The sequence below is a fragment of the Zingiber officinale genome, chromosome 9A (genome assembly GCF_018446385.1).
Source record: "Zingiber officinale cultivar Zhangliang chromosome 9A, Zo_v1.1, whole genome shotgun sequence".
NCBI classification, from domain to species: domain Eukaryota; kingdom Viridiplantae; phylum Streptophyta; class Magnoliopsida; order Zingiberales; family Zingiberaceae; genus Zingiber; species Zingiber officinale.
In genome coordinates this window covers 82,012,504-82,037,085 of record NC_056002.1, presented here as the reverse complement: position 1 = coordinate 82,037,085, position 24,582 = coordinate 82,012,504, and the positions used below count along the sequence as shown (strand labels likewise).

General features: G+C 34.0%; 1 protein-coding gene across 2 annotated transcripts; it reads right to left on the bottom strand.

The window, feature by feature from the left end:
• Positions 1–8,350: 8,350 nt before the first annotated feature.
• On the bottom strand, positions 8,351–22,398 carry LOC122020378. 2 transcript variants are annotated; one of them, XR_006122200.1, is made up of 3 exons: positions 22,127–22,398; positions 8,904–9,579; positions 8,351–8,829 (listed from the first exon to the last, which is right to left on the bottom strand). XR_006122200.1 is itself a non-coding variant. In XM_042578288.1 (2 exons), exons 1-2 carry the CDS (start codon positions 22,349–22,351, stop codon positions 9,142–9,144), a joined length of 663 nt encoding a protein of 220 aa, XP_042434222.1. In that variant the 5' UTR covers positions 22,352–22,398; the 3' UTR covers positions 8,351–9,141. The 2 variants fall into 2 exon arrangements, 1 of the variants encoding a protein (XP_042434222.1); XM_042578288.1 differs by having other exon boundaries at positions 8,351–9,579.
• Positions 22,399–24,582: the final 2,184 nt, after the last annotated feature.

Below are 24,582 nucleotides of genomic sequence, written 5' to 3'. Positions count from 1 at the left end.
AATACCTAGGTTTCACATGCACACAGATTTTAGGATTTACTTAGGGTAATAAAATCCTTTAAAGAAAACTTGCTACTATAGATGAAGACCACTTCATGCTCACAGCAGTAACCAAGAATCTAAGAATCATATGCCTCAACAAAAAGGGTAAACATGACCTGGAATCAAAAGCTCCTTAAAACATGTTGTTCTAAGCTCTAAACACACTTCAACAGGTTAGCAACAAAGCAATCAAAAATCTTAAATCTATCCACTTCCCTTCAAGCTTCCAATTCCTAAAAACATGCTTCAGCCATCACTTCCCACATCTTGTGCCACGGCAAGAAAACAATAAAAGAATGCAAAGCTTCGGCAACAACATGAATGCCATAAAATACAATCCGAAAACACGGAATCAACTTAAAACTCGGAACAACTCCTACTGCAGGTGAGAAGCAACTCACCTTTTCTTGGAATACTTTAACTTACAACCGGAGAAGAAGGAGGCTTCTAGGGCTTCGGATATATGCTTCCTCGACGATCTCTTGGTATCTTCTTGCTCTCCTCGACGAGAGGATCACAAAGGTATGAAGAACTCACGGAGAAGGGTGCTCGCCGGCCGCCGGAGACGCCCTAAAGCTCGCTGCGTTTTTCGCCCGAGAGAAAACGCCGTCGCCGAGAGAAAGGGGAGAAGATTTTGTCACGGGGAAAACCTAAGTTCTCTTCTTATAACTTTAATATTCTGTTAACTAACTATTGCTTAAATACAACTTGATTCGGGTTTTATTAAGAAAAGTTCGGCTGGTCTGTTGGTGGGCTGCGTTCTGCTAAAGGCCTAGCGCATGGGTTCGAAACTTGGCTGCAACCATTTTTCCTTCCTATTTATTTCCTATTCATTAACTACTTCTTAAATAGAATATTTCTCCTTTTTAAATAAGAAATGATCGCTAGCACACTTGGTCAGCCCGGCTTTAACCAAATCCCAGGTCACGGCTTCGATTCCTCAGCCGCGCACTTTTATTTCCAATTTATTTTACTGTTCCTAACTACTACTTAAATATATATCGCTCCATATATAATTAACAAAACCGTGTAGCTCAGCTGGTTGGGCCGATTTCTTCTTGGGCCGAGGAGCTGGGTTCGAACCCCAGCTTCTACAAACTTATTTTTTTTTCTTTTCTTTTTATTTTTTTAAACTTCTTCCTATTGGTAAAAATACCAAACGAACTCCAAAAATTACGTAAAAATATTCTAAAAATTTCTAAAAATCTCTAGAATTTTTCTATAGCATTTCAAAATATTTTTGAATTATTTTTGGAGCTCAAAATGAGAAAATTTGGGTCGTTACAACTTATCATAAAAAGACATAACCATTCATGGAATCATTAAATAACATCTCTTGATTCATTCATAGCATGTGAGGTACATCTAGGTCACTAAACTCATATGGCCGAAAGTCATGAGTAGAGGCATGATTTCTAGACAACATACAAACATAAAAATCTCATGTTATCTTCACATACTAGCATAAGAAAGGTCATAAGCATGTTAACCTAAATTTTTAATCCCTCCTAGGTTTCCAATTCTTTCATGGCCGAAACCTTTCATGAAGAGAAATCAAGTTCTAAGCAACATGCAAACATGTAAACCCTAACCCATATCATATCATATTTCATAAGGAACTACTTAAGCATATTTAGTTTGGGTTCTAAGTTCCTTAAGCTCCTAATCTTATCATGGCCGAACCCTAGCATGTCTCATTCTAGGTTACAAGTAGCATGGAAGTGTTGAACCTTAAGCCAATATCTTATACATTTCATGAGGAACAACATAAGTACATTTGTTTTAAATTTCAAACTTCCTAGACCCATTAACTTGTAGTGGCTGAACCATACCTATCATGGAACTAGGTTTTTAGTGGCATAAGAGCATGGAAAACACAACTACATTTCATAGCATGCATCACAAGACATCATAAGCATATATAAGTTGGGTTCTAAATTTTCTCTAGGCCTTTAAACTTGTAGTGGCCGAAACACATCAAGCATGGGACTAAGTTTCTAGTGGCATAAGAGCATGGAAACCACAACTACATTTCATAGTACTTATCACAAGAAACAGCATGAACATATATAAGTTGGTTTCAAAATTTCTCTAAACCTTTACACTAGTATTGGCCGAAACCTATCAAGCATGAAACTAAGTTTCTAGTGGCATAAGAGCATGGAAACCCTACCCAATTCTCATGGCATCATAACAAGGAACAACATGAGTAAACTTAGTTAAAAATCTACACATCCTAGCTTTAAAAATTAGTGTGGCCGAAAGTTACATGTAACCAAAATTCTATGTAACAAGCAACCATAAAAACATCAACTAGTTTCATATCATTTATCAAGAAGGTCATGAGCCTCCTAGCCTTGGTTTAAACTTTCCTAGACTTCAAATCTCATCATAACCGAATCTTCATAAGCATGAAATAAGATTCATAACTAACATACAATCATGGCATAACATTTTAGCTTCATGTCTTGTCTTAGGAGAAATCTTAGCATGCTTAGTTTTAGGTTTAAAACTCTCCTAGGCCTTTACTTCTTCCATGGCCGAATATTCATGAGCATGGAAATGGAGTTTCAAACAACATACAAGTAAGAGAAAAAGTTAACAACCTCATTATCATAGGGTACATAACACAAGAATAAGGAAACATGCTTAGTTTGAGTCTTAAACTTACCTAGTCTTCTTGTTCATGCTTGGCCGAGAGTCTAAGGCTTTTGGATCTAAGTTTTCATTATTTATTCTAGCGTGGAAACCTTAGATTAACCTCTTACATAAAAATACATGTCACCAGAAAAATAATGAGCATATCTAGTTACAAATTTCTTAGGCTCTTCTTCTTGTTTTGGCCGAATTTTTCATAAAGCAAGTCCTAGGTTTTTTTTAAGCGATCTATCTTCATGGAAAACTATATAAACTATTGTACCATAGGTGAGGGGAAGCTTACCTAGTGTTCACTTGTAAATCTTTAAAGAATTGGTACCCTTGGTGAAGAGGAAGAAGGGAGCTTCTTCTTCTAGCACTCCTTTTGATTTCTCTTGCTTGGAAGGGTACACCTTGAAGGCTCCTTCTTGTAGTTTAGTTTTCTCTTAGGGAGAAACCTAAACTTGGCTTGTGGAAATGAGGGAGGAGGCTTCTAGTTTCGGCAAGGGTGAGGGAGAAGGAAAAAAAATAAAATCCTTTAGTTCCTTTCCTTTTTATGCTAAGTGGGTGGAAGTTACAAAGATGAACTTTGCTTCCTTTCCTCCTTAATTCATGCATGTATCTTTCTAATGAGAATATGTCCTCATTCCCTCCCCTTAACTCTTCTCTTCATTGTTCTCTTAAACTCCACGAAAATAGAGAAGAAAAAGGAAGAAAGACAACTTGTCTTTTGCTACTCCTTTTTCTTAACCAAGAGGTAAACAAGGGGAAGAAAGTTACTTGATTTTCTCTTGTTCCCTCACTTAATTATATCTTTACTTTTAACTACAATTTCCATCATTTCCCATTCACATGTTATTCATTATCCTAGTGGTTATCATACATAACTTTATTTCTATCCTTTGTGAGAGGTTCAAGGTTCAAACCTTCACCTCTTCTTTTATTTCTCTTATTTCTTTTTTTTTTCTTTTTGATTCTTCTAACCTTTATGCTCTAAAGCAACTAACACCCATATACCTATCTTATAATTTTGTGGGTGTTACATATCTGATCCACCTTCGTGGCTGAGTTATCCTACTCCAGGTACATGGACCACACTTGGGTGCCTAAACCATTGATGTGGTTGCATCAAGGCGAAGCTCTATCCCTTCTTAGTTACTTGGATCCCTCCCGAGCACTTAGAACCTGACATGTGCCAGCTAACCGGGCATGCCAACTCAACTTCACACGTGGCTGGGTTCGAGTCTATCCAAGCACCTAGACCAGGTCCGGGTGCCTAGACTAGGTCCAAGAGCCTGGACCTCGAAGCACCTAGAACATATTCAGGTGCCTAAAACCTTCCAACATCTGAAAAATTTTCTATACCACTTGATTTTTTATCTATCTGCATAACAAAGTTAGTACACAAGCATAATATGAAATAATTTGATAGTCTTGGGATTGTTCGGTCTTAACTTTTGGATTTCGTGTGAAACTCTAGGTCAGACAGATGTCTATTGTTCCTTTCGAGGGAACACGTCCCACCTACTCCTCTCTGGACAAGTTACATGACTTGCCAAACATTCGGTTCTCCATACCTATTTGGACTTTCTCCTCTACATCTGATCCTCTGACATCCAAGATTTTCTCTTGATGTCTGGTCCTTGATAACCATCATTTTGTAATGATATTTTGATTCATATAAGCATATCATTTGATCTTCTCATGTGTTAATTCCACATTTATATCATATTTCATGAATTGCATTCATTTGTGGACTTAATTACAAATCATATCATATTTGAGGTATTTGATGCTAATATTTGGTTATATTCTGTGTAGGCATCAAAGGGCAAGGACTCTAGTTTGATCAACTCAGATTGAGTTCAAATCTGAGCTTAAATAAGGAGATCAAGCTCTGGAACAATCTCAGCCATTCATCCAAGATCGGAGTAGATCTAAGACATCCATGAAGAATCTGGTTCATCCAAGCCATGGGGGAGTAGATCACAACCAGGGATCAAGATCTGAAGATTTGGATCGGATTTGGAGCAATATTCACCGTTGGATCGATCCGAGGAAATCACAGTCGTTCATCACAGATCTGAGATCTGATTTAAATCACATGAGAAGCTACAGTGTGGGGGGTCAATTTTCGACAGTTTCTTCGCGTCAAGAACAGAGGGGTGATCTGCTCCGGCGATCTCCTTCCTCAACCCATTCCACCGCCGGTGGCTAGGAGAGGTCAAGGGCATCCCTTCCTCTAACTGAGATCCATCCATCAGCAACCGGCGATGCCACTTCATACTTCTTTTCCAGATCTGACTCCAATCATCGCCGCGACTTCATGGAGAAGGAAGAAGCAGCGAAGGTGAAGGATTATGTGGTTTCAGCAGATTCTTTTGTCTTCCGGCTGGCGATCCTCCTTTCCTGAAGTTCCGCACCCATCTGAACCATCGAAAGTGTTTGATTCTTCCTTTTCTATGATCTTGATCCATTTCCAACTGAGTTACTTTGTTTGTCTTCAACGCCGAGTTCTTCATCTGATGTAGACCGAACCCAAGCTAGGGTTTCTCCAATTTGATTAGTGTGAATCCTCTAAATGATAATTTCTTTATCTCTGTTTGTATTTTAGTTTGTTGTAGTTGATCAATGCATAGTTGATTCAAATTCTCTTACTATTGCTTTGAAACCTTCGGTTATTGTACTGTTCTTGATGTCTAAACAATTTAGGTTTGCTTAATGGTTGCAATAGGCTATTCTTGGTTATTATTTCTTTCAGTGCAGTAGTTTAGATTAGTAGATTCTTTTCTTGTTACTTTCCATGAATTGAATTTGCAAATGTAGCATAAATTTTGGTTCTTATTTCTTCTATTTGTTCATAAGTCATTTCTTAAATCCCAATTTGTCTAGAAAACCCAAGCCAACAATAATTGATCCTAAGACTATCATCCTACTGTTTACATTCCTTGAGAGAGACGATCCGAGTCATCCTATACTGCATTAGTGTAGAAAGGAGTTCGGTGAAATTATTTGATACCCAAATCACGACAAAATTAGGCTTATCAGTCCTCCAAACCCATCGACTTGTTAGACGCCCGGTCCTCCAAACCCGTTTAAACTTCCTGCCTGGTGTACTCGATTTGCCAAGTATTCCTATCCAGTTCCACCTACCAGAATTTCCATATCTAACCTCAATTAAAACTTCCTTACCTAGCCGCAATTAGGGTTTTCCCTTTACCTAGTTTCCACTATGACATTTACCTTTGGCTAGTTTCCATTAAGTCTTTCTGGTTGAGCTATCTACACAATTAGTCAACCTTATTAGATTACAAGACAACTTAACTTTAAACTTTTTATCAATATTAAAATCATGTTTGATTATCTAGTGTTCCTTACACTAAGAAAATCTAGTCATATGTAGAGTAGCATCTCCATTTCTAAATCTAACCGAGGTCAGGTGACATACAAACAAATTGAATGCGCCTTCTAAAAAAAGTAAGCAACATTCTCTGGGAAGATTAACCAAAAAAGCAACCAACTCATGCATAACATAGGAAATCAATCAAATAAGTTGGCCCAACTTACCCCCTTAAAACTATTAACAGGGGAAAAAACAAACAAAAGATTAAAGAACCCAACCAAAGAAATATACATCACATAGAAGATCATATAAGTTTGGCTAATCTCACCAAAAATAAAAAGGAGAAAGAAAAGATGTTGCCTAAATTGGAATTTTGTATCAATTGAGAAAACAACCTCCACAAATACATCAACCATTTTTTCTACCGATAAAATTTGAATCTTTCATAACCATTCCCTCTACATCCACATAACTATTAGAAACAGTCATCGAGTTGTTTAATGATGATCATACATATTCAATTCCTCATAGTGATAATTCGGGAATTTATCAAAGAGCGCGCATAAATTTAGAAAATTTCTAAGTCACGTACCATATTTTTAAAATGATCAAAGAGTACACTGATTTAGATGGTCTTCCCATTATACCCCTCCTGGCAACTATAAGTTCGAGCTACATTCAAAAGATTAAATATAAAAATTGTTTTTATGGTTTGGATACATGCAACTTCGACATCTCTCCTTTTCACTCTCCTTTCCACTCTCTCCACTAGTAGTAAGCAAATCTCTCTTTCCCTTTCTCTCACTAGACGATTTATACAACTCAATTTTTTTAATTTAACTACTAAAATCAAAAATAAGATTGACATCAAATATACTTTCTCTAAACTCTACTCTTTCATATGGTTGTAAATTCGTAGAAATTCAAATAGTTTAGCTCCATCAGTGGATTTCAATCAAAACTCATTAATCGACCTAGAGAACTTCAATTGCACCATTTACAAGTCCTGTGAGTTTCTGAAGTACCAAGGAGTTCAAATATATCATCCTTTACTTATTTTGGGTTTCCCTAATAGTATCAATGAGAAAAAAGTCTTTAGCTAGAACACTTAGGCCTAGTCTCCAGGAGACCAGACCCAAGCATTCTAACTAAAAGTTAGCATAAAATGGAGCACCTATGGATGCCAGAAATAAATAATGGAAGGTACTTTTAGACTCCTTACGACCTCAAAAATTTATAGGATCTGAAAGGAATGGAATCTGAACTCTCTAGATCGATCAGTGAATTTTGACCGAACTCACTAATAGACCTAGACTATTTGAATTTTTGTAAACTTGAACCCATCCAGTAAAGTTGAGTGAGAGGAAGATAAATATGGTACCAAACCTTAGTTCTAATCAAGGAACACTATGGGCTTGGTGTAGGGACGCTAAACCCAACTTAATCATGGTATGCTCCTAGAGACCAGGACCACGTTGAGCCTGATATGAGAGTAGACAAGGATCAAATTAGGTCTAGTCTCCCCGTACCAACCCCATAGTGCTCCTAGATCAGAATCAAGGTTTGACACCGTTCTACCTTACTCTCACTTAACCCTACTAGATTGGTGCAAGTTTATAGAAATCCAAATAGCGTAGGTTCATAAGTAGGTTTTGGTCAAAATCCACTATTTAACCTAGAAAGCTCTTATTGTACCAATTTTAGGTCATGTTAATTTCATAGGTTGCAAGGAATCTAAAAGTACCCTCTATTACTTATTTCAAATTCCCCAAAGGTGCTCCAGTATTATACTAACTTTCAGCTTGAATGCTTGAGCCTAGTCTCCTAGAGATCAAGACCAAATCTGAGAGCAAACTAGGACCAAGTTAGACCTAATCTGTCCAATTTAGTCCTGGTCTACTTTCAAATCTGGTCCAACATATACAGATATCTAGGAGACCGGATTCAAACATTCTAGCTAAATATTTTTTTTCTCCTTGCCACTATTAGGAAAGCCCTTGACAGAAAAGGAGTCCATTTAGACTCTTTGGTAGTTTAGAGACTCACATATTTTGAAATGAGATCAATTAGTGAATTTTAATTAAAATCACTTAAATTATTTAAATTTTTATGAATTTACAATCACATGAAAATATAGGTAGAATTTGAAGAAGGTGAACTGAATTGTATAAATCTACGGATGAAAGAAAGAGATTTATTTATCATGAGTAAAGAGAAAGGGAGAAAAATATTTAGATTACGTGCATTCAAACCATCAAAATTATTTTAGAATTTAAAGTTTTAAATGTAGTTTGGATGTATTAAAAATTGACAACTAACCCTGGCATGTAAATGAAAAAGACAACTGATATCATTCGTAAGAAGATCGAAAGCTGCCGCTTACAATTGTTATCTGCAACTAAAATCCAGTCTAATATGCCAAATCAAATCGTATGTGCTCAGGACGACAACCCTTTTAGCTCAGTACCATCTTTTTCTTCTCCCAGTAGCTAAGAATTGCTGTAACATGTCATTATTTGGCCTAAGGCGGATTTCTACAGAGAACAGAGACAACGGCTGCAATCCAATTCATCCAAGTAAAACAAATCTACAACTACATAATCAATGCATGATCAAAGCGCCAGTGGCCACGTCATAAAACTTTTATTGAAGGAAAAATTATATCCAAAGATGGCAACTAATTAGAATGAATTATGAACATAATGACCATAATTGTGGCAGGTTCCACTTGGCATCTTCATCAACGTGTTCCTGGTATATTATCACTCGTATGACATGCTCCAGTTCATCGACCCCAACTCCACCACCTGGAAATAAACAATCAAACAGTTGATAGCACTAATTACTTCCCCAATATTACATTGCTATTGAGATGCCGTACATTGTCTGGTAGCAGAAACTGCAGAAGACACACAAGAAGCAATATGGCATCAGAATATCCAGGGCATACGGTGTCCACATGTTTCTCTCGTTTTCCATATCCTCTTTGAAGAACACAACACTCTTAAGGAAAGAAGGTACAGGGGCCTGCTCTCTCTAAGCTAAGTCGGCTATGGACATGTGAAGTGCACTAGTGCTTGATGCAATCCAGCATGCTATAATCACAATTTATTCGTGGGTTAATCAGCTGCAGTTGCTTGGCTGTTCTCTCCAAATACACCATCCAGTAAATCACTTCCCCTATAATTTGTCACTGAAATTTCACAGTTGGATTTCAATGAACCATGGGAAACTTCTTTAACAAAACAAGCTGGCTCAGAGTCCTTTCTTTTGCCTGACAATTCTTTTTCGACAGTCTTGTGGTGCCAGAAAACAAGCGGAGGGCTTCCATTCACACTGTCAGAAGCAATTCTTGCATCTCTGAAGGGTTGCAAGCATTTCTCCTTGGCAAACTGAATGCATGCCTCTTTTGCAGCCGCAAGACAAGTAGCCATCTCACGCTCTTCGCACTGTTCTCTGTCTACATAATCCATTCGTGCAATTCCAAACAGAACTTTCCACCAAGGGGGTTTGCACTTGTTAGAAGCAGAGATTGAGCATCCAATGCGTGCGCCAACCTAGAAAACCACAATCCTCATCAAGACAATAATTGAAACATAACAAGTTGAACCCTCAAATATACTAAGCGACACACCTAGAAGAAAAAAAATTAAATAGAAGTTATAGTACCAGTAGCAGCCAATGTGCACTAGGGAAGATGTTAATATTACAAATTACCAAAGATACGTAGGGAACAATGCAGCTACTGAAGTAACTGCCGTAAACTGAAAAACTACTGGAAAAAAAAAAGTATATTATTTCCAAAATAATTTTCATGGAAAAAAACAAATATAATGCAAGAAAAATAGGAAAAATCTATTGTTAAGAAAATATAAATAGAAACTAGGAAGTGTAGTTATTAAACAGAAATAACTTTGTAAAATACTGTTAAGGTATCATGGGCTACAATCTGAAACAATATCTAGCCCAAAGATTCATCACATTGACGATCACAAATAGCTGCTTCGAGATTAATTTAGGATTTACAAATTTAAGTTTTAGCTGGTAAAAGCAACAAAGAGACCAATCCTGCAATGGAAACATATTAAATTAGTCATTCTGATATTATTTACAATAACAACCCTTTTCCTACTAGGTGGAGTCGACTGTATGAATCCTTTTACACCATTCAGCTCTATCTCCTATTATATCATCATCAATATTTAAATAAATTTTATCTTAATTTATTGTTGCTAACTAAGTTTTTTTTTATCTTCCTCGTTTGATATGCATGTTTATCATAGTTTCACATCGCCTAACTGGAGCATTTATTGGTCGTCTAATACATGTTCGTACCATCTTAAACGTGTCTCTCGGAATTTTTCCTTAATAGATGCAACTCCGACTTTCTCTCTAATGCTCTCATTTCTTATTTTGTCCATCCTCGTATGTCCACACATCCACCTTAACATCCTCATCTCTGCAACTCTCATCTTCTACTCATGTGCTCGAGCCATAGCCCAACATTCAGCTCTTATAAAACTTACCTTTAAGTTTAAGAAGTACTTTACGATCACATAAAACACTCGACACTCCCCTCCATTTCACACATCCTGCTTGTATTCTATGTAAGACATCTCTCTCAATACCTTCATCATTTTACAAAAATAATCCTAAATATTTAAATCTCTCGGTTCTGGGCAACTCGTCCACTCCTATCTTAAGAATTGATATGTTTACAATAGCTATACCCCAATTTATATTTTACTCTTCTCTTAGCAAGTTAAACATCTTTCATATATATGTTCAACTTAGAGTGTTGTGAGAAGCAAGTGTAGATAAGTCTTTTTATCTTTTGTAAATAAGTTGATGCTTAGGGTTGTGTGGCTATATAACCATATGTAATTCTCCTGAAATCTTATGAATATTAAAAAACTCTTTATTCTTATACATATCCTTAATTAGTTCAATATATGTTACGTTAACACCTCTCTTTTCTAAAATTCTCCATATAATTTCTCTTGGGACTCTATCATAAGCTTTTTCTAAGTCAATGAATACCATGTGTAGATTTTGTTGTTGCTCCCGATATTTTTCAATTAATTGTCTAAGAAGATGTATAGCTTCTATTATCGACCTTCCAGGTATGAACCTAAATTGATTTTCTATCACTGTAGTCTCCTTCCTTAATCCTTTTTCTATTACTTTTTCTCAAAGTTTCATAGTATGACTTATTAGTTTAATATCTTTATAGTTGGTATAATTTTGTACGTCTCCCTTGTTCTTATATAAGGAAACTAGAGTACTTATCCTCTATTGATCAGGTATTTTTTTCATTTTCAATATCATGTTAAATAATTTTATAAGTCATTCAATACCTTGTTTCCCTAAGCACTTTCATGCATCTATCGGAATATCGTCTGATCCAACGGTTTTTCCATTGTGCATCTCATTCAAAGTTTGTTTTACTTCTAAAGTTTGAATTCTACGATAAAAATTAAAATTTCTATGCGCATTTGACCTACTTAAACTACCTAAGTTAAGTTGGTCACCTAAGCCTTCATTAAAAAGTTGATGAAAGTACCTCTTCTACCGCTCTTTTATTTCTCTATCGTTTACTAATACCCTATTACATTCATCTATAATACATTTTATTTGGCTAAGATCTCTTGTTTTCCTTTCTCTCATTTAGCTATTCTATAAATGTCGCTTTCCCCTTCTTTTGTATCCAATTTTTGATATAATCGTTCAAAAGTTTTATTTTTTGTTTCACTCACTACTTTCTTAGCTTCTTTCTTGGCTATTATATATTTTTTTAAGTTTTCCTCGTTCTTACAAATATATATTCCTTATAAGTTATTCGTTTTTCCTTCACTTTCTCTTGTACTTTCTCATTCCACCATCAAGATTCTTTACTTAGTGGTGCATGTCCCTTTGACTCGCCGAGTACTCTTAGCCACTATTTTCAACTTTGATATCATCTTATCCCATGTTATATTAGAGTCATCGTATATTTCACCTAATGAGATCTACCTTTGAATATATTTTGCTTCATCCTTTAACTCTTTTCATGATAGTATATTCTAGGGATACTATACTATCTTTGTGTGTGTTGTCATTAAGTCTTTTGTAGTTGAATACAATCTTTTCCTTTCCTTTTTAATCATAAGAAAGTCAATTTGCGATTTATTATTCCTACTTTTGAATGTGACTAAGTGTTCTTCGCTTTTCTTAAAAAAACGTATTAGCTAATATAAGATCATACGCTATCGCAAAATCTAATATAATTTCCCTTCCTCATTCCTCGTTCCAAACCCATAACTCCCATGTACTCTCTCATATTCCTCATTTTTCACTCCGACATGTCAATTTAGATCACCTCTTATTAAAATCATTTCATTTGGTGGAATATTTTATAATATTTCATCTAAGTCCTCCCAAAACCTTGATTTGGTAACTTCATCTAATCCTACCTGTGGTGCATATACGCTAATTATGTTCATAGTTTCTTTCGTCACTATTATCTTAAGGGTTATAATTCTATCCCTTTTCTAACTACTCCTACAACTTCATGCTTTAACAAACTATCTACAATAATACCCACTCCATTTCTTGCTTTACTCTTTCCAGTGTACCATAACGTAAAACCCGAGTTCTCTATCATCTTTGCCTTCTCGTTTGTCCATTTTGTCTCTTGTACACACAAAATACTAATTTTTCTCCTAATCATCATATCTACTACCTCCCAGTGTTGTTAGAGGCGCGAGGCGCACCGAGGCGCAAAGGGCTCATAGAGCCCGAGGCGTGAGGCACACCTGAGGCGCGCGCCTCTTGAACATGAGGTTGATGACTACTAAACTATTGACACACTTATAAAATATGTCAAATATGATAACTATTAATATTTCACACACATCAATATCAAATATAATAAGTAAAGCAACACCATCAATATCAAATATAATAAGTAAAGCAACACCATCAATATCAAATATAACAAGTAAAACAACACCATGATAAAATTAATAAAAGTTTCAAACTTTCAAGTTTCAACTTTCTAATTTAAACTAATAAAGTTTATCAAAACAAGCGTAATAAGTCAAATTAATCATCAAGCTCAAGATCATCCTCATTGTATTCTTCTTCTTCTTTATCTTCATCTTCATCTTCTTCAAATTCAATTTCTTTTTCTTCTTCTTCTTCTTCATCTCGAAGTCTTAGAGATGAGTGTCTCATAGAGGAAGATGTATTTCCCTTCTCGACTTGTTTAGGCCTAACATGTGAACTAGAGGTCATGGATGCAATATTTTTTCCTCTAGTACAATATTCAGGCTCTTCAGCTCCACTAGCCCTAGCAACGACATCCCATGTCAAGTCATCACCTTCAAAAACCAACTCATATTTTTCATTATCACTTTCTCCATTCATTCTACCCATCAACCATTCATTACTATCATCAATATCTGTCAAAGAGATGGGTTCAATCTTATCACGTGCGTCATACCGAAGTTTTAAGGCATGATTGTATTTCACAAATACCAAATCATTTAAGCGCTGCTGAGCTAGCCTATTCCTTTTTTTGCTGTGAATCTACAAAATGTCAAAAATCACAATAAGTATAATAAAATAACAAAAAATATTTTCTACTTATAAAAGTAACATACTAATAGTATTACATTTATATTTATTACATACCTGCTCAAATACACTCCAATTGCGCTCACAACCAGAAGCACTACAAGTGAGGCTAAGCACTTTAATAGCAAACTTTTGCAATTCTGGGGTATTTGCTCCGTAGCATTCCCACCATTCTGCTGGAGATAATGCTCTTTTATGTCTAATTGTCACATTCCTCCCAAATAGCCCTTCTGCCTTTCGATATATAAAGAGCTGGGCAGTGATTTTATCTTGCTCGGCAGCGTTTGAAACCAATCTCTCTATAGTTTCAAACAAACCATTTACCACTTCTCCACATATATTTGAATCTGTGTATGAATAAAAATATTCTGGATTCAAATAATGTCCTGCAGCATGCAGAGGCCGAAGAAGTTGGCATTCCCATCTCTTATCAATGATCTCAAACACTTCTTTGTATTTCTCTTCTTTCTCCTTAAAGGCTTTCATAATTATTTCTTTTGCCCTATCCATAGCCTCATAAATATAGCCCATTGTAGGTTTTCTTTCGCCATCAACCAATCTCAGAACACGGACTAAAGGCCCATATATCTTTAAAATATGTACAATACTGTTCCAAAATCTAAGTGTCATGATGATTTTAGCTACCTTCTTCCCTGCTGCTTCTTTTGCCCATTTACTCTCTGTCCAATCCTTTGAAATAAACATTTTTCTTAAATTTTGCTTCTGTAGGTGCATCCTTTCAAGAGTGAGAAAAGCAGTAGCAAATCTTGTGACACCCGCCCGACAAAGCTCTTTTTGTCTTGTGAATTGCCTCAACATATTTACCATGCCGGGGCGAACATAAATGTAAGCATTCACACTCATTGCCTTCTTCAATGTTGCTTTAAAATCAGGCAATTTCCCAATATCTTCTAAGATCAAGTCGACGCAGTGAGCAGCACAAGGAGTCTAATACAAGTGTGGCTTTTTTGCTTCTAATAATTTTCCTATAAAAGAAGTTAGAAAACTAGATAATTTTAACATATATTCTCTCCAGTTTTTGCATAATCAGAAGCATCAACCGATTCGATGAAAACTGAACCTTTAGGAGAATTCACTAAAAAATTAATCAATGTCCTCTGCCTTTTGTCTGTCCACCCATCTGCCATCAAATTACAACCATACTTTGCCCATTCTGTTTCACACGACTTAATGTAATCATTAGTCACATTATCAACAGCCTTTTTAAGAAAAGGAACCCGCACCTCATGATAACTAGGTCCTTTTAGACCTACACCATATTGGCCAACCAAGTCCAACATCCTTTTGAAGCTTGAATAGTTAACGGCATTAAAAGGAATTGCCGCATCATACATCCACTCAGTTATAGCCATACAAGTTTATTCCCTCAATTCTTTCTTGTATGCCTCATTTATCGTAGTTTGTCTCTTTTTACCCTTTCTACTTTCAACATTTTTTTGCACATTAGGAGTAAAATATGTATCCATTGGACCTATTTGTCTTGGCCTTTTTTGCATATTCACGGATCTAGAACTTGTACTTGTACTTATAGGCGGTACAGCTTTAGCTCCAATATCATCCATATCAATATCATCACCAAGAGGGTCTACATCCTCAAAATCTAATGTCGCAAGTTTAGAAAGATTGCTTTTCTCCGCCTTTTTCTCCATGAAATTTTTTATTTCTTCACGTACATGTGGCGGACATTTCTTGCAAGTCGTAGTATTTCGAAACCCTCCAACAAGATGTTGTTTTGCACGATAGATACCTCCTTTTGTAACTTTTTGACAAAAGTTACAAATCAAATCATTTTTGTTATTCGGATTAACTTTTTGAAAATAATTCCATGCCGGATCTTTTGATATATATGTTGGAGTATCACTACTACATTTCATGATAATTGAACAAGAAAATAACCTAAAAAATTAAAAACAAAATAAAAAAATTAATGAAATGGTAAACTACTGTACGTCTGTACCTAGTATCAACAATAATAGAAAAGTACTGTACCACTGGTAGTCTGGTACCGGCAATAGAAAAATAGGAAAATAAAAAGAAAAAATAGGGACAACATCACAGGCTTGAATTGCTTATGCAAAAAGGGAGAGAAAATATTTACACATCACATTACCAACAAGCACATTGTTTGCACATTATTTTAATTAGCTAAAAGTACCAGTAAACAGGAACAGCAGCAACAATTTTTTAGTCCCAGCAACATAAAACAAAAAAAACAAAAAGAAAATAACAAAATAAAAAAAAAAAGGGGGACAGCATCACAGCAGCAGCAGAAATGGGACAACATCACAGCTCAGCAGCAGCTGTCAACGGGAAGGGAAAAAAACAAAAAAACAAAACTGTTGCTGCTTTGCTGTCAACGGGAAGGGAAAAACAAAAAAGAATGCTGCTGTCTGCTGTCTTGCCTTCAACGGGAAGGGAAAAAACAAAAACGAAATAAGAGGAAGAAGATATAACAGAGAAGAAATGAAAGTGAACAGTGAAAACGCGAACAGAAGAAGAAGGAAAAAAAAAAGAAAAATCAGAAAACGAAGAGGAGCGAAGCGAAGAAGCGAAGAAGCGAAGAAGATTACCAAAGAAGAAGATGAGAAGAAGAAGATGAAGTGAAGAATAGAAAAACAAAAAAAAAAAGAAGGAAACGACACATACCTGGGCAGCGACGGAAGCAACTCAGCAGCGGCGGCGACAGTGGAGGATGGCGCGACTCTTCTGCAAAGTTTCTTCTTCTCCTTCCGTTATTTTCTTCTTCCCTTTTCTTCTCCGTGCCCTAATTCCAAACCAAATTATGTTTGAAATAGTTTTTTGGTTAGAAATCGTGAACGGGAAGGATCGTGCGATGCCCTACGATCGCGCGATGCGCTTCGATCGCGCCTTCTGTGAGGCGCGAAAGCGCCCTAGGCGTGCCCAGGCGCGCCTAGGCGCGCGCCTGGCGAACAGCGCCCGCCTCGCGCTGTCGAAGGCGCTTTCCTCAGCGCCTTGTGCGCCTGACGCCTTAGGCGCGCCTGAGGCGCGCCTTTAACAACCCAGCTACCTCCATTGATTTACCAGTGAGAGTTCCTATGTTCCATGTTCCAAATATTAGATTATTAGTTCTCCTATCATATTTGTTCTTATCCAACCTATGGTGTGAGAACTCTTGCCTATTTAACACTACACCCAAGTTCTCATGGAGATGTAGCGATCCTTGCTGAGACGTTACAGTCGAACCCTGTAACGCGAACTCTTGCATATTTAGCACTACACCCGAGTTCTGGAGATATAGTGGTCCTTGCCGAAACGTTACATTCTGATATTATTTAATTATTCAAAATATTACTTTAAATATTTATCTTTATACTATTAAATAATGAACAATATAATCTATTAAATAGCATTTTGCAATACTATTATTTTTTAATATGATTTACTAATTATTCAAATATTATTGACAATTTATATTTGTTTTCTTTATGTACAAATAAACTAATGGTTTGAAAAAAAAATATCAAATTGCAATAATCATAAAATTATATTTTAATCATCATTCAGTGTTCTAAAAATCGGCCTAGGTGGTCGCCTAGCCAGCCAGCCACATCGAAAATATACTAGTCAATCAGCCCAGACAGCCTTGGCAGGATTAGGCGACCCTAGGCGTCGACTAATTGGTCGAATCGTCTAGGCGCCACAGAAATATAGTACAGGGTTTTCATGATTTTTTTAGTTTTGGCTTTCAAATTTAAAGACCAATTAAAAAAAATATAACTTTTTTTTTGTTGGGCTTAAGTTTTATAAGCCCTAAAATTTGGTCCAACAAAAAAAATCGATTTGTTGACTTGCCCTATCAGCTATCACCAAACTTCATTTTCATCCGAGTAACAAGAGCTACAAAAATTAAAGTGAATGAAGAAGCCAGAGAGTTAAAAGGCTTGAGAAATCGATTTGAAAAAAAAATTGTTGTCTGATCTTTCTTGGGCGACTTGGAATAGATTGAATTGAAGATTGGCCAAAGTCTCATCCGTTGGAAACATCGTTTCATCAACCCTCGCAATATTCATTGAAGTTGAAAGATAATTTATTTTAATTTTGATACTTATAAATTGAAAGATAATTTGTTTTAATTTTAATTTCTCTTCACTTAGATTTCTATGTGAATTTGCCATTTCTGTTTTTTTTTTTTGCTTAATGAAAAGAAAATATATTTCTGCTTAAGCTTCTTATTCTGTTATTTATTTGACTGATAATATTGGAGCTTGAGACAAAAATAAATTTGAAAGTGATTTATGAATTCAATTGAAGTTGGAGCAGTAGTCTTTTACTTGTTAAATATTGAAGGTTCAATAAAATTGCGAGAAAATGGTAGATAAGATGAATCAGATGATTAAATCACATAGCTTCTAAAGTTGATGATTTTATTCTTAAATCTCTTTTTGGGTTATTACAATTAACTAATTAAGTGATTAACAATGGGTAACAATGTCAAGCAATCTATCTTTGACAGCATCCGTCACTTAGCCTGAATCTGAGATTCTTAGGGGAAAGTCAACTGCATTAGATAGGAGTTCGGGATTTTGAATGATCCTAAGAACCTCGACAAAATTAAATGCAAGTTGTGTTTGAAAATAATGTCGGGTGGAGTTTATAAAATTAAGGAGCACATTAGAAATATATCTAAAAATATATCTGATTGCCAAAAAAACATCTCAAGAAGATCACAATAAGTGCAAACATGTTATTTTAAAAGGAAGAAACAAAAAGAAGAACAAAAGAATAGAAGAAGAGAGTTGTTCAGCAGAGGTGAATATTCCTCTAGCAAAAGAAGGTAATAAAATTGAAGGAATAGATGGATTTAAAAAACCTCTTCCACTTGGCCTCATGGATAGATATACATCGATGATCTCTTCACAAAATGTAAGTTCAAGTGAGAGTAAGTGCTTCGCTAAAAAAATGAAGTTATTTTCAAAGAAAGAATTGAACAAGTTCAACAATATATCGGGAGATAGGTTTATAAAAATGAAATCTCATTCAATGTTGTTGATAATGATAGCTTTAAGTAGCTAATGGAGACAGTGGGTCAGTTTGGTCCAGGATTCAAGACTCCAACTCAATATCAACTTAAGGAGCCACTTTTGAAAGCCGAAGTTGAACGAACAACGCAACTGTTGAAGAAATATGAAGAAGAATGGGTGCTCGATATAGACATATGCATAGAGTGATAGAAAAAGAAGACGCATCCTAAATTTGTGTGTTAATTACAAGAAGGGTACTACATTTTTTAAGTCCAAGGAGTCTTCATACGAGGCGCATACATCTGAACTTGATGTGATCAAAATATTGTTCAAATTGTATCAAATAATGTCACTAACAATATGATGGCAGTTAAATTGATGAGAGAAAAATGGTTTGGGATCTTTTGGAGTTCTTGTGCAACTCACATTGTTAATCTCATGCTTAAAAGTATTGAGAACCTTTCACGATATAAAAAGGTCATTGAACAAGCCTCGTCTTTAACTATTTTCATTTATGCTCACCATAAGACTTTATCATCGATAAAAAGTTTCACGAAGAATAGAAACATAGTCCGGCCAAGAGTTACCATGTTTGTATTAAATTTCCTCACATTGCAAAGTTTGATTGAAAAAAAATCTAGTTTAAGGGTCATTTATAAGTGATATGTGGGAGAAATGTAAATGGCCAAAAACAAACAAAGAAAAATTGACTTACTAAGTATGAATTTTTAGAACGGTGTAACATTTTGTTTGAAAATATTTGCTCCTTTGGTAAGAGTTCTTCAATTAATAGACATAGATAGAAAGTCATCCATGGGGTTTCTATATAGGGAGCTTCTTCAAGCTAAAGAAGATATCAAGGTGGCTCTAAATAACGTGAAATCAAATTATCAGTGATGATTGAGTCAAAAATGAAAGATGGACTTGATACATATCACTACCTTTTTTGTTGAATTCCCAAGTTTACTATAAAGATAGTTTTATTGCTCTTTACAAGGAGGTCGTGACAAAGATTTTTGAATATATGGAAATTTTGCATGTCGATGAGTTTGATCTAATACAATTATTAACAAGAAATATGCAAAATATAAAGACAAGATTTGGTTATTTAGGAAAACATTGACAGCAAAAATATGTGAAAAAAATGATGATATATTTTATCCGTGTGCATGGTGGAGTACCTACGATGCTCACATACCCAACTTGTTAAGAACTATAAGTTCATCTGGGTGTAAAAGAAATTGGAATGAATTTGAAGGAGTAAGCTTAAACTTTAAATCTTTAATTAAAGTAAAGTACTAATTTGTAAGGTTTATATTCATGTTACTAACTACAATATTTACTTTTTTATTTTTTAAGATTCATACAAAGAAAAGAAATAGGTTAGATGTCTACAGCTTGAACAATCTAGTATTTGTCCAATGTAATGATAGATTGTTGAACAAACAAAAGGGAGAAAGAAAGGAATGTCGATGTCCTCACAAAAGATACTTCAAATGCACAAGATTGGATTATAGATGGTGGAGAAGATGATGAAGTTGAACCAGGTTCTGAGATCACTTGACAAATGGTTGATGAAGCAACTGGAACAAATGAAAATCTATAACCCCGAAAAAGCTCTAGAGTGAGAGAACTTCACAAAGATGATTTTGCATCCAAAGAAGAAGAAAAGGATCAAAATGATGATATTGAGTTTGTATCAGATGAAGAACAAGTTGTTGAAAATTATGAAAAAGAAGTAGAATAAATTTGTGATATTTTTTTAGTTATGTAATATTGAACTCATTTTAAATTTGATGTTAGTATGTTGGAATTATAAAATATAATTTATTATGTAATTTATGTTAATACAGAAGAATCCATTAAGCGGCGCCTAGTGGCGCATAGTCCCTGCCTAGCGCCTAGCAAATTTTAGAACCTTGTCATCCTCAAAAATATTATTAATATTTAGTAATGTTTATTACCAAATATTTGATAGGTATATTTGGTAGGTATAATATCAAAGACTAATTTGTGTTAAATTTAATATAAAAAAAAACAAAAATCTAAACACCAGCTATCTGAAACACAATCCTAAAATCATATTGAATTGATTCCTGTCTTCAACTCCCTTAGCATACTTGGAAATAGTTAGTATCCACATAAACACTTGAGAAGAAATTAGAAGTTAGCTGATGTATCAACTTCATGAAAGATAGGATACCCAAGTTATAATCTTTACCTAGCACAGAAAAAACATGAGTCTGATATGAAGAAACTTCCTTTCCCAATTTATGACAAGAATATGTTGGTGTTGAGCAACTGTCAATCTGGGCTACAAAATGTATGCAACCAGGAGCTGGTTTGTGCTCTTTTATCTATGCAGCTGTTTTAACCAGTCAGCTCGGCCAATTGCAAAAATTTAGTAACTGGATAGTGCTACTAAACCTTAAACAATAAAAAGATAAACATAGGAGATTAATCTATCAAGGATGTACAGAAAAAAAAATGGTTCAGCTCCGTTTCATTATCTACCATTATTTTATTCCACTTCCATAGAAAATCAGATAGCGGTGGAAGAAAACATAACTATTTTAGCCCAATAACTCCAAATTATTCTGATTATAAAAAAAAACCAAGGAAAAAATATCATTGGGTTCAGAGAAAAATAGATAAAATTTAAAAGAACCTTCATGTGATCTAATGAATAAGCCCAAAATTTCTGTTTCCTATTAAATCTTTATCTTTCATTTGTTAGATCTTCCTCTGAAAATTGAAATTCCCATTCTCAAACTTTAGTAAACATTTAGAATCTCCTGACCTTGAAGGATATTACATGCTTAACAGGTGTACCTATTTCAGGTAACTTCTCACTGCTATCTCAAATGAGTACGATTTCAATGAATGTCTACTGCAGGATTTTCTTCAGATAAATGTTGCTTGGATAAGCAAATATTGATAGTGATAATAAATGTATGATTATGATGGCCGGAGGAGAGAATATATTAACAAAGGGACTGCGCCATTAGTCAAAACCCCACAAGATAGAAAAAAAACTTTAAGAACAGATGATGATAGGCGACACCTAGAGTGCTATGAGAAGTGAACATTTTGATGAAATGAAATACTGATTAACGGGAGCTTTTCCTTTTATTGAAAATGAAAGGATGAACTCCAATAACACTTAATTCACGACACAAACAAATAGAACCACCAAAATAAATTAAAAGAAAAATTTTGTCTGGTAATAACAGAAAGTTGGCAATGTTATTTGTGACCATTATGAATCCTACAGATCATCACGTTTGTAAAGAGAAAATCGACAGAACTCAAGAACATGTACATAAACCAAAACCAACAAAAAAAATGCTGGAAAAACAAGTTTTTCTAAGAGATCGAGACGCCAATCCTCCATGAACCCAACGAAAGTCACGGTATTAAGATCGCAAGAAGAATAAGAACGTCAGAGAGAGATAGAGAGAGAATAAGGGAGGGATGGGATAACCTCACACTGAACAAGCATCTTTGCTTCGGTAGAGCGGAAGGCAGATCGCCAGGAATCGGCGTCTCTGAAAGCGAGGACGAAGGGGCTGGCGGTAGGGTCATCTGAGAGGCCAGCCGGAACAGGTCCTCGCAGGAGAGGGAGCGGCGAATCAAAAGGGATGACTGTGGCTGAGGCCGAGAAATCCTCCGGGTTTCGACATATCGCCGCTACTTCCTCCTCGTCCATTTTAGGGCTTTAATCCACAAGAACGCGAAAGATCAAATAAAAGAACAAGTTTCAGGGATTTTAATCTGTTGTATTTGCATTTATACATTTCAGAACAAGTTAATTTGCAATTATATTAAAAAATACGTGTAGATTTTTTATTGGGTAAAACTGAAAGAACATCCAAATTATGTAAATCAAGCATTTAAAAAAAACGGCCCATTAAAAATTTTATTTATAGAATATCCTTATTTAACCACAGCTGCTGTTATACATATAGGAACTAGTAAATACTTATTTTAGTAATTTTAAAATTTAAAATTTAGGTTTTAGAATTAAATTATAAATATTTTAAAATAATTTTGATTAATTTAAAATAACTTTAATTAAGTTTAAATAATTTTGACCGTATAGAAGAATTTTGATATATAGTAATTTGTATATCTTACTATTTTATTAAAAATCTCTCCCCTTTACTAACTAACTTTGGTGAAGTCTAAAATACATTTACGTTAATGTCCTTTTTTTCTATTTGTACTAAAAATAATTCCAAAGTTTATTAGTAATTACACAAGCGAAACAATCAGTGATCTAGAGTTCGAGACTCAACTACAGCGTATTATTATGAATTTTTCTCATTATTAATTTTATCTGGTTGTTTTATATAAAAAAATATAGTTCTTTTTAGTCCCATATCTTAGAATTGACAATACTATAATTAAAGAAGCTTCTCTAAATATTTTAGGACGACGATGTTAAAAAATATATTTTTCTTAGTTTTTTTTACTAAGACAAATATAATATTAAATTAAAATAATTTTTTATATAGAGAAACCCGTTATGTATGAGTCTGACGAATCTTACCCAAATAATTAATTATTGGTTTATAAGGGTGACACTAGAAAATCCAACCAATTCAAATTTTCAAAGACTCAAATAATTTATATATTATTATATTACACACGCAATATAATTTATTATATTACTACTAGTGTGCACGATCACACTAGTAGTAATTATAATTAAGGTAACAGTTATCAAATAGTTTCTATATATTATAAAAATTACCATATAAATTTTACATGTTATAATAATTATATAGTCACTGTACAATTATAGTTAGATCTTAAATCTTAAAACTTTAAACTCCAAATTATAAATTAAATCCTATTTTATTAAAATATTTTTTTATTAATTTGATCAAAAATATTTAAAGTTCACCAAAAGCATTTTAAATATTTATAACAACTACTTAATACCTTTTACACATTATAGAAACTATTGATAGTTACTACAACACTATTAAAAAGGAGGAATTTTAGAAATAAAATGTCTAAAGGGTTATTTTTTAATTATTTGTTTATAAAAAAACGTCGTTTTGATAATTCACATAATTTGGGATCTTTTTTATTTTTATCTTTTTATTTAAATTTTAAAAATAATTCTTTGGTGTATGTACTTTTTAAAATAAACTTTATAAATATTTGATTATTGAAAATAGATTTAACTGATAAATATATATGATACTATTAAGCAAGTTAAATTGAAATTTATGATTTGATTTACTTTACTATTAATGGAAATAAAATCGAGTAGAAATCAGTCTAGCCATTAACCAAATTAGTTTTCAGCAATTTTTGTTGGCCAAAGCAATTTATTTGCAACCCATAAATGCTTCTCAAGTTCGACTTAATATTTTACTTAAAAATGATAACATCATATATATAATACCAACAACAACATAAATAATATTTTGCTTAAGAACTATTATAGCAATACTAAGCACTTTTTAGTAGAGCTTTTACTGGGCGTTTTTTAGATTCTAGTAATATGGAAGTATTTTTGAATATTTGTGAATGTCAATTGCTATTTTAATTTATGTAACTTTTATTCAAAAGCTAAAAACAAGGATTTGATATTTTTCTTATTACTATTTTTTATTTATGGTCTAAAATTAAAAGTTATTATTTATGTCATTAATAAATTTATCATTTTATATAATTGTCATCACATTTATGATCTTAATAAATTTATCATTTTGTATAATTATCACCACACTTGTATGATATTTATTTTTTAATAATATTTTATACTTTTATATAATTTATATTTCTAGATTTTTTACATATTTTTGTGTATTTATATAATTTTTATCATTTTTTATTTTAATTTTTATTAATTTTATATATTTTTTCATTAATAAAAATAATAATTTTGAACCATATTTAAAATATAATAATTATTATATAAAG